Source organism: Anopheles darlingi, chromosome 3 (genome assembly GCF_943734745.1).
Source record: "Anopheles darlingi chromosome 3, idAnoDarlMG_H_01, whole genome shotgun sequence".
In the NCBI taxonomy this organism is placed as follows: domain Eukaryota; kingdom Metazoa; phylum Arthropoda; class Insecta; order Diptera; family Culicidae; genus Anopheles; species Anopheles darlingi.
The window spans coordinates 6500174-6511466 of NC_064875.1; the positions used below are offsets into that span (position 1 = coordinate 6500174).

General features: G+C 47.9%; 2 protein-coding genes across 6 annotated transcripts in view; both read left to right on the forward strand.

The window, feature by feature from the left end:
- The first annotated feature begins 229 nt into the window (after window positions 1-229).
- LOC125953956 (sodium-dependent nutrient amino acid transporter 1-like) overlaps window positions 230-11293 on the forward strand; it is a 13909-nt gene continuing 2845 nt past the window's right edge. For 2 of the 5 annotated variants that reach the window (XM_049683855.1, XM_049683850.1), the window contains exons 1-2: window positions 236-1116; window positions 10901-11293. The exon at window positions 10901-11293 is cut by the window's right edge and continues 149 nt beyond it. In XM_049683855.1, coding sequence (XP_049539812.1) covers window positions 10959-11293 — 335 coding nt within the window. In that variant the 5' untranslated portion in view covers window positions 236-1116; window positions 10901-10958. Of the gene's footprint in view, window positions 1117-10900 lie in introns of all 5 variants that reach the window. The other 3 variants (XM_049683853.1, XM_049683852.1, XM_049683854.1) reach the window with 3 other exon arrangements.
- LOC125953993 (uncharacterized) lies at window positions 7696-9276 on the forward strand. Its single transcript, XM_049683915.1, has 3 exons — window positions 7696-8156; window positions 8230-8626; window positions 8699-9276. Exons 1-3 carry the CDS (start codon window positions 7994-7996, stop codon window positions 9141-9143), a joined length of 1005 nt encoding a protein of 334 aa, XP_049539872.1. The 5' UTR covers window positions 7696-7993; the 3' UTR covers window positions 9144-9276.

Sequence of the window (11293 nt, forward strand, 5' to 3'; positions counted from 1 at the left end):
AAACATATTTACTTCACTCATAGTAGCGCAATTTTTATTTTTATTTTTTTATTTATTTTTTTTATTGCCAAATGATTATCTGCATCGTTGAGCAACAATTGTTGCTGCGAACGGCGAGTGATGCTGCTAGTGCTCGAAGCGGGGCTCAACAACAACTCGCCGCGTGGTGGGCGAATGCGCTCCACAAAAGCAACGTGCGCTCGGCGGAGGACTTTCAGTTTCGTTCCAACAGCCACCGTGATCAGTCCTTTGTGATCAGCTCACTGTACGTTTGCGTTGATTTCGGCTTCAACCCCAGAACACTTGTGGCCTCCGAGGAACGCCTCGTCCGTGGTGTCCGTTCAACCATAGAGCCGCCGGTAAAGCGACTTAACAATTCTAATTCCCCTTCATCCGTACATTGCTGGGACGATCGTTCGACCGCTGAAGCAGTTCAATTACCTTTAGCGCAAGTGAAGATCTTCTTCTCTCCGGTACACTTTTGAGATCGAACACCATCTTAACGTGGTCCAGTAGTTGAGTGGTTATAGTAGATAGTTTTTAGTAAGCCGTGAATCAATCTATTTCGAGACTCTAAGTACCTCACTCGAACATAAGATGCCCGATCGGTACGCACGTGTTTGAATGCGTTTTTTTTTTTTGCTTTGTTCTGTGCTTGCGTCCAGGTCGGTGAAGTGCTGTGTAGTGTGCCGAGTGTCGATCAACCACAACGCCAGTACCCCATTACGCTAATGGATTCGCTCATTTTGGCAACGCGACTTTGGCAATGATGGTTTAAGGATCTGTTGGCGTCGTCCGTCAGCGTTAGGTCGTGGCACTGTTGAGACCGTATGATCGCAATTTCGCACAGATTTTTCAAGTGAAAAAAGGTGTACACGCGCGTGTACCTTTGGACGTCACATTTTTTTTGCTTTGCACGAGCGTTCGAAAGGTACTTGTCCTGGTTTGCGCTGTGGTTAATTTGGCAAATCGGATTCCCTGCAGAGCGCCGTCCAACGAATTGCCGGTCATCATCGTGAAGCCCTTAATCATCGCGTTCCAAGGTTCCAGTGTTCCAGTGCTAGCCGGTGGCGGGGAATTTGCATTAGCCAGAACCCGGCGATCCATGTGATTGAAGTAAGTAATGCTAGAGATGGGACGCGATTAATATACAACCTACCAGGGACTCTGCCACGGTCGCGTTCAACCTTGCCAACGTGGTACAGCCGCAGCATGCTGCGTAACAGATTCGTCGCGAGGTTTTATTTTCCTTGTTATTGGCGGGGAGGTTTTGTTGACTGGCGTTAGAGAATTTGAAAATCGGTTTTTTTTTGTCAATGCCGAGCCGCGTCGCATGCTGTGTCAATGAACGATCGAACCCGTGGTTCCATCTCGTTTGAATGTATTCCGCTGTTTGATTAAGCCTTCGCCGAGCGAAGCGTGTGTTCGGTTTGGGCGCGAGTGAAATCGAGCTCAATGTTACAAGGCGATGACGGTGCATTTGATCAATGCTATTGCATTCTAATGGGGTCTCTCCGTTCGGCTAGGAACTAATCGTAGTATCTTAAAAGCTGGGGGGCCTATTGTAACTACGCATTGTTGTCGCGATCGCGGCCGTTTTTCGTAATTCCAAAGGGATCGATTTAATCTTCAACTACTTTGAATGTAAACCGGATCTCTATTTTGCGTAATCATCATGATTAAAGTTTAGTACCAAAATTAGATTTTCTACTGGAAACATTCATGTTTTCTTCAGCTTCTGAATCAATCGAACTTTCATATTTGTCGGACCAAATTAATACAAATTGTCTCTCCTTGAAAAGTGTAATTAACATACGGGTTACATAAAGCTTTTAAATCCATAAACAACCGTTAATATTCCGCAAATCGTTTGGAATTTCGTCACAAAGACAATAGAAGGCAGCTATTTTGAAAGGAAGGCAGGAATTGCGCGGAATCCTTATCCTGAAATATGGCAAGTTCAATAACCATACGCTTGCCAGTGGCGTACTCGCTAGCTCCTTCGCCTTGAACCTGTTTCTCCAATCAATTCCGATTCCGGCGTCCAGCTGACAGGTTGCCCGGCAGGAAGTGGTAGGTAGCTCCTAAGCAACACAAGTTAACAGAGAGAGAAAGAGAGAAACAAAGCAAAAGCAACAACAAATTGACTAGTAAGAACGGTTCTGGGCAGGGGCCCGGTCCGGTCCCTTCCGTATGCCTACCAAGTGAGCGGACCGCCAACGGCATGCACCCGTTTTCCTTGGAATGAATTAAATTGAGGAGCCAAGACACAAACTGGAGTGAGCGACACTCTCGTACGGCGTGTTGCCGCTGGCCGCCGCTATAACCAGATCAGGCGCGTAAGGACCGCCGATCGCGCTTAGCAATTCAACAAACGCTTCTCGTTGCGACGTCAATGAGCACGCGAGTTGAGCTACCTGTTCGTTCATTCGAAGCTACAGCGTACGGCAAAAACGAACGGAGAAATAAAACATTGCAAACGAACCGCCCGGCGAGTAAGACTCCATTCGACACGATCCGTTCGACAGCCTCGATCGGTCATGTACGTCTCGGTGCGGATCCGGAGATCCGGAAGATACGAGAAGTTGCGTAGCGATCTATCATACCGGCGCCACGCCGTTCAACACCTTTTTTTTGCCTTATTGTACAAAACCGTTTCTATCGCTTGTCCGGTGAGTGTGTCCCAAGGTCACGAGCGAAAAGACACGATCACATGTCTCTTAGTTAATGCATTTCCACGAAATATCGGTTGCTAGCGGGCAACCCGCAACGTGATCAGATTACGCCGGTTCCTCATATGAATCAGCGAGAGAAAGATGGAGATATGCCAACGACGACCAATCGACGTGACTTCTCGCGGAAGTTGACGTCCTGAGAATGTGGATGCTCGCGAATGCCTAAGGTCGTAATTTGAATAGCGAACAGACAAGTGTGCAAGAATAACGAGATAACATTGTCGTGGAGGAGACTTAACGATAAGCATGAGAGCTTTCAGCAAACCCTGAACGTCACTATATGAGCTCTGAATACTTTCCAAACTCCCAAGTTTCTAGCCTGGAGTTCAACGGAACATAGACGAACGCGTCATACCGCGAAATTCGTCCTCGCCATTTACTTTTCATTGCGATCTTGACCTACTCCCCAATGATCGAGATGATCGAGCAAACGGTCATTAACTACCACTTCGAAACAATAAATCCAAACAAGCCAATTCAATATCTAACCAATAATGAAATAATGGCTTAATTGATTGGCGATTATCGCACCTGGCGGGCGCACCTTTCCATTTCACAAGAGGATGTGGATCCCTCCCTCCCTGATGTGCTTCTCTCCCCCCCAAACCAAACGAAGACTCACTCGGAACGCAAGGTTTAACCCAGAAACCGAAACCCATAACGAACTCCATGCTCTACGGTGCGCTAATGTTTGCACATAACATCCCGCGAGGAGATCGAAGGAAAAAGAGGTGATAATTAGCGGCGAAATATCGTGCGATCTCTGTCCTTCCACCGCGCACGACGAAGACGACGACGACGACGACGTTCACGATTATGATCGCGGGTGCCGTGCGCGCCCGATTCGATTAATGGCGCTTTTCCGATGCGAAGTTTTTCGGCGTCTACCCTCTAAGCATAGGTCTCGCCGGCTAGCTGAGATATGGTGTCACCGAGCATCTCATACCTCTCGATTTAATGATCGACGTTCGTTCGGTGTCGAAGCCAAAATCCGATTAGACGGTACCGGAGACGGAGAATCGCGCAACGAACGGCGAACCGGGTGGTATCATGTTGTAACCGCACCATCTGCCTCCGTCAACCACCGCACAGCACAGTGCTGCATTATGCAAACCACTCGTTCGCACCGTTCGATGGGTTTTTGGTCGGAAAAACGATTATGATCGAAGACGAAGGGCATCGGAAGAAGGCAGAGGGTGCAAACAAAATGGAAAGAAAACCCTCCGCAAGATGATCCGCGGACACAACGATGTACGGCGATGAGTTACACCGAGCTACACATTACGAAAGTGGCGAAGAGTGTCTTCTTGTGGTTTCCCGGCAAATCGAGCATCGATTGGGGGGATCGCGCGGTGGCTTCTCGCTTGAAAGGACCCCGTTGTGGTGGTGTTTCGATTTGGAGATTCTTACTTCCCGATAGCGCTCCATGGGATGAAGATGCCGCATTCATTTACATAATTGAGGAACGATGCCGTGCGGTTTTTGGGTGATTGAAACCAAACCGAAGAGTGAAAGTCGCTTACAGCGCTGGTTGGAGCGAGTAGATTTCAAGGTCGATGGGCCATGTTTTGTAGCTGCAATCACGCTCGCTGCCTCGATCATAGCTCTCAATAATAGTCTCGGAACGAGTATGACTGGTTAGAGCTAGAAAAAATCGTGTCAGATTGATGAATCGAACAGTGGACATAGCATTTATGATCCTGATACTGGACATTGCGTATCTGCTGGGGTGGAGTACAAACAGTTCGATAGCTTATCGGAAAACAATCACAGACAAAGGACTTCAATCGACTGTTAAAGTACCGGCTATTGTACCAAAAACAGAAAAAACAACAATACCAATCCATACTTCACATTGATTTCCTTTATTGCCGCCCCTAAGCATTTGATAAGAGAGGGCTTCCATCTATCTTTAGTACAGAGCTTCTACTCAAGTGATAGTGTCACTGCCGAGACGTCACTGCCGAGGTTTGCTGTGACGTTTTTTTTTTCTCTTTTCGTATTAGTATCTATTACTATTAGAAGAAAGAAACTATTTCAACAACGTATAACCGTTGGATTATCTACACAATCGATTTTTTGATCTATTGATATAAATTCCAAAACAACCGGACGAAATGTGCATGTAGGATGCAATTACCATCGGTTATTCATTACCATCCATGAACCCAGTCCTGACATTGCGCCATTACGCATCTATTTGCTTGAAGTAAACCAATTTTTCGGCGTTTTTTCCCAAGCAGTGAGGGGATTTTTGCGAGAAACATTCCAATCGATGATCGACCTTCCCAAACACCTCTTAGTATAATGAGATGCTATACATCGCTTCGCGAGATGCAGGAAATGTGTCAACCTCGCAGATGGGTTCGTCAACACCGGTGAACGGCAGTATTGGTTGCCTATTTAAGCACGTCACAGCCAATGCGGCACCATCTGTCCCCGAACCACTCACTCTACCTGCTGGCACTATTTGATCTACACTCTCAGTATCCGCTCAGTTCCGGCTTGAGCCAGCACGAAACTGGCCCACGGAGGCCTTGCAGAATCCAAGGCGCACCAAAGGGGGGCGTAACAAAATTACTGTTGCTGGTGCTGCTGCTGCTGCTGCTGCTGGTGGTGCTGCTGCTGTTGGGGTGCCATGCCGAGGTTTCGCGCGTCGTATGCGGACTTCCTGGCGACCTGTCTGCCTACCTACCTGCGGTCCAGAAAGATAAGCCAAAGCTCGGTTACCGTAAAACAATTAAACCTAGGGGCCAAGTACTGACGAGGGCTATTGCGGGCGCTACGGTACCTCGGTGGTCCGCTGTGGCTGTTGTTGATGTTGTTTGCCGGCCTATCAGTGGGGTGGACCGAATTGCTAACCGACAGTCAAACAACGAAGCGCATTTATCGCATAGCACCACTCACCTCCACAAAGACCGACCGTTTTTTATCGTCCATTTCGCTTGGCAATAAATAAAAGAATCTGTTTAGAACGCGAGAGCAATTTAGTGTCGCCGGTCATAACAACGTGACTCGTGGCTTGCGTGGGACACACACACACGCTCGAACACATACACTGTGTACAGTGTCGCTGGTACCTGCGAGGCCTGCGAGCATGTCGCGATTGATGAAGGCATCTGGCCTTCAACCTGGAAGTGATGCTCTAAGCATCAGCCGGTTCAATGTAATCAGTGCTCGTGTAAGTCAGTGCTCGGGGCGTGAAAGGGAAGTGGACCTAAATCGCGATCGCTCATCCGCTAGCATCCGGAGTGATCGCTTAGACGATCAGTCGATCGGTCGGATGGGAACGGATGCTCGGTGCACATATGAACCCCGACAATGCTCACCAGAATGTCTGCCAGTAAATCAAAAGATCGCTCGCTCACTACAGCCAAGGTTTCTCTGCGGTAGCAAGCAAGCGGACTGGAAGCGAACGGTGTGTGCGAGCATCTCAAGGTGTGATCGTGTTCGATGCAAAACGATTATGTAATTATGAATTTATTGTTCTGCTGCATCGCCTTTATGGTGATTGAGAGCACGGGTTCACAACGGTCGATGGAAAAGAAGCTCGTTAGTGACCTACAATACTGCAACACTGCAACACTACAGCAGCAGCTCAACGTTGGCATTGAGCTCGATGATACATAGTGACGCATGGATTAACCTAGATTTTCTATTTGTTTTGCTTATGGTTCTTTACCGTAGGGTAAATCGAGGCTGGTAAAAACCATCATGTTTGAAATGCGAGATTGTACATTGATTGTGTCCGGCTTTGTGCGGCGTCGTTAGCCACAATTCTACGTAGCTAATTAGCACCTTCGCGGTCGGGAATCATAAAGTGATCGCTACGAGCTTGCGTACGAGTGCTTTGTCAAACAACATCTCATAAAACCGAATCCCAGCTGGCGTGGTGGGGCTTTTTTGATATTCGTGGCACCGCGCCGGTTATTACCGTGACAATAGTCATCATCAGTGCGGGCGATGATGAGTGATTGATGTCGGGCGTCGGTTCCGAAACGTACGGCGTTCGTCGTAAAACGCACACACATCATGCGAATTGTTATTCTGTGTTCGTGGCCGGTGCAGCACGCACGTTGAATGCAGTTACTATGCAAGCATTGCAGTACCTGCACCGGCTACGCACAACCACCAGTTAGTCGCAGTGACACAGACCGGTCGGCGGTTTCGCTTTGCATATGTTAATAAGTGACAAAGATCGCGTGCGCCCGGAGGGACCAGGTATAGCCTCGGTTGTGGGTGAGTGTAGCGTTCGAGATTGAGATTAGTGTCTTATTGGTCGAGCTTTGCATACGGAATAGCTTGCGGTGTTCGGAGCTAATACGCGCAGCTGTTGGTGAGTGATTCATGGTCGATCGCTTACACCGGTAGTAGAATCGATTTGTCTCCTTTGGAATTGCTTTTTGGAACAATTTATGGTTCAGAACAAGTTTCGCATCGCACTGATTGTATGTATGGAATTGATTCAACTGCTATTCTTTCTTGGGATACAAATAAAAATGCTTATCAAGCATACCTTGCCATATATTTCATATCCTGTTATTCATAAATAATTTTTAATTTTTGTAACCACTAAAGCTAAAAAAGAACGCTTTAAATTAATTAAGGATTGATTTTACAATTAGAAAATCTTCGATTCGCATTGCTTTTCATAATGCAGCAAGTAATTTTTGTGATATTACTTGAATCATTTTTTGCTAGCAATAATGTAAATAATTATTTATTTATAATATTGATATGTATTATTTACTTAATACATAAACTTTCCATTTTTGTGCAAGATTCCATTCGGCTCGATGCGAATATCGAGCGGAATCTTGGATTTCCTTTAAAAATTAAAGGTTCGTCACTTATGATTCACGCAGTCTTTCGTTTGCTCTTATTAATTCGCGCGTATTCGCATGAAACAAGCAAGAAAAAAAAATATTTCTCTTGAACACGGATGAAATAAACATGAAAACAAACCCACGCGCTGCTCTAGGTCAGCTCTCAACCAATGCCGGGCCCTTAATAAAATGCCAAGAACAGGGCGTGTGGCGCATACCGCCGTTAGCCGCCGCTGCTTCACAAGCCACAGCTCGACCTCCGACGTCACATTCCACAACAAACAGTGACGCCGCATCAGCGAAAATGCCTTCGTCACCTGCGCACGACGGTGTTGCTACTTTCGTCGCCCTCCGTGGTCTCTCAAGGAACGATAGACAACCGCGGGACATTATGCAGAGTATGCTCACGAGTGCGCGCTGTGCCGTTCAGTGATGAAGTGTGTTCCGGTGCTACTGTACGGGTGCTGCCTGTTGCTACGATCGTGGGTCGACTCGTGGGACCTTCGATCGATCGGCATCGATCAGTTCGAGGTGCGCCACGTATCACTCTACCGTAATCGTGCCTTTCTGGCCATCGAATCCGCCACCTCGAATGGTAAGTGAAGGCAGACACATGCCAGGCAGGTGGCAGAGTTGTTTTAAACTCGAACATCCCTCCCCTTCGAAAGTGTCACTAGTGGAGGCCTCTTGGCCGGAGAATCTGCCCGGTTATAACCACCGACCACGGGTACTGTCGGAGGATGCCGATACGGAAACGTGCTGGGCCCTACAGAGCGTCCTTTGCACCGATGTCGATCGTCTGGCACGACTTTGGGTGTTGAGTGGACCGGGCAAAGATGCACGCCGATGCCCTCCGAAACTCCTCATCCGCAGTTTGCTTACGCCACAGACTACGGCCGAGATTCAGCATCGGTTTCGTCGCGATCTGCCACCGCTGCAGACGCTCGTCGTCGATCCAGTCCCAGCCTTCGATGGTGATACGCGCGCCTACATCACGCTGCACGATCAGGACTATCTGCTGCTCTACTCCCTGTACAAACAATCGACGGGAATACTTCGCTTCGAGTGAGTCACGAAGCGTGCACCGCGTGCATCCTTAAGATTCCCTTTCGCGACTCACGATTTATTTTTCGGTAGGAAGAACGATCTCACGTCCCTGCACCCGATCTCACTGTCGGAGCTAACGATCAACCACAACCAGCTGTACGTGGCGGATACGGTGAACGATCGGTTGTTTACGCTCCCGATACGGAACCTACGCCAGCTCGCCTTCCCGGAGGAGGACGGCATCGAGCGGATCATCCTGAAGACGACGATCAAGTACATGGGGCAGCTGCTGGGGCATCCGAGCGGGCTGCGGCTAGACTGTCGGGACAATCTGCTGTACATATTGCCGCGCGATGGTGCGATCGTCGCGTGGAGCGCACACCGATCGCTGAAGGCCGAAAACCATCGTGTCGTCTTTCAGCAGAGCGATCCGATCGCTCAGATCATACGCGGTGTCGCGGGCAAAGCATGGGCCGTATCGGCAGACTATGTGTCGCCGGCGACGCGTCGCCATTGCGTGAAGTTGATCGTGTAGCAGCTGATCGCGGTAGGCGTCGGCATTGAGTCGGCCGGGCACATTGAACCTGTGATAGGAGCGTTGCGTGTGAGGTTATGTTAGTTGTGAAGTTGTCATTTGTTTTGCTGATTCAAATACAGATTTTCCATTGCGTGTTTACAGTAGCCTTTTACTTAGTTTATGTAAGGTGAATGGAGCTGGGTTTTAGCTCTTCATTTTTCATAAATTTTATACTCAGTTTAAGTTCAACTATCCAATAGTTAAACAGTTGGCCTATCAAAGTAGGAGTTGGTATAGCTGTATAGCATTATAACTACACTATGATCGATATTTGAATCAGTAACCGTATAGGAAATGCTTCTGCTATCCTCGTTCGAGAAATTTCGTTCAACAAATCGGTCATAAGACGAGAACCAAAAGAGAATAATCCAGAAGTGACGCAATAGAGTTGGAATATAAATTATTCCCGCGTCGACGAAGAGCCAAACCAAAATAGAACCAAAACCTCAAGCTCAAGGACACCGGAGCTCAAGGTTTATCGGAGATAAACTTTTAAGTGCAACCGAATGTTGCAACCTAATGTTAGCCATGGATTCGTAAACCTGGATCGCCTCGTAAAACTTCTACTTCCGATTCCAATAAACAGTTCAGTGACACCTGGCACCATCCCACGAAACGCGAAAAAAACCCCAAATATCGCGATGATGCACTTGTCGACATTTCGCCCCCATTTTGGCCTTGATATTGGCACACACAGGCCGGCTCTCCCCTTGAACCTTCGCCGCAAACATCAACACAGCCGCGCGTCGATCGAGTGGAAAACTAGTTTTCGGAGTGACATTCCACCGCCTTTTCGGTCCAGCACACTCAGTGTGACGACTGGTGGCCAAGTCCGGAGTTGGTGCCATTGATTGAACCCACACACGTGCCGGTACCAGACGCATTAAAATTTGAAAATGGTTTTGGATACTTTGATCCGTTCGCTTTTATACGTCTTTCTTTTCTTTCTTCTTATCACGTTAGGAAGCAAAATGATGCCTTTTATGCAAAATTTGTCTTGCGCAGAACAAATTGACGACCTTTTTCGCTTTTCCTCTTTTGCGATTCTTACCATTTCGGCGTTTGGAGCGAACGATCAAAAAGTGTCTTCCAGAATGCATCAGAAACAGGTTCTTATCACTCTGTTGGGATGCAGAGCTCGATAGCGAAGACGGTCCCATTTAATGGCAAAATCTCAAAAGCATAACAGCTTTCTGGACTGCACTTTTGTTGAGAAACAGTCTTTCTGAACACTTCTGCAACAGTGGATCAGATCGAGTCCTGACCGAATGCTACGCTTACACGCCTTCTCAAACATTCAAGTGTTTCTGCGGTTGCGACATTCAAGGTGATTAAAATGTAAGCTTCAGTAAAACACCCGAGACTGAATCTTTGGCTTGCAGACGGGATGATGTACTGTTGTGTATTAACTTTGCTTGCACACATTCAATCCGGAACTCACTTCAAATCCCCTTGAACCTTATTGCGTGAACAGAATCCTTGAATTGACAACTTAATGACATTTGCTAATGACTCCGTTTCTCGCTTGTTATGTACTACTTTCTCTTAGCTTCTTTGTAAGCCTTTTAAAAGGTAAAAGCTTTTTAAGTGACTCTCCAACACTCCCGCGAAGGCCGCACTACATCTTATTTGCTGCACTTTTCAGCTTCAAAAACGTGTAACGCGACTTATGTTCCCCTCTTTCAATCTCTCTCTCTCCTTGAATTACGTTCCAGGAAGGATAATCAATCGAGTCGCAGAGCAGAGTAACAAGCTACGGAAGGTTCCGACAAGATGGAGGGTCGAGACAACAACGCATTCATCGGTGACAGCAGCCCCTCGATAGCGGGTGAATTCCGCTGGAATGGCAACACGGTTCCAGCGAACGGTACCACGACGACTACGGTGACGTCAGTTCCGGTCTATCTGACCGAGCTAACGGACGTGGAGCTAAACGGTGCTGCCGGTAAGCCCGTTTGCGAGGGTGAGAGCCCACCGGTACCGCGGACCGTAACACCCTCCGAAGGTGCAAGCGATCGCGATCAATGGGGCAAGGGCATCGAGTTCCTGATGTCCTGCATTGCGATGTCGGTCGGGTTGGGCAACGTGTGGCGGTTTCCGTTCGTGGC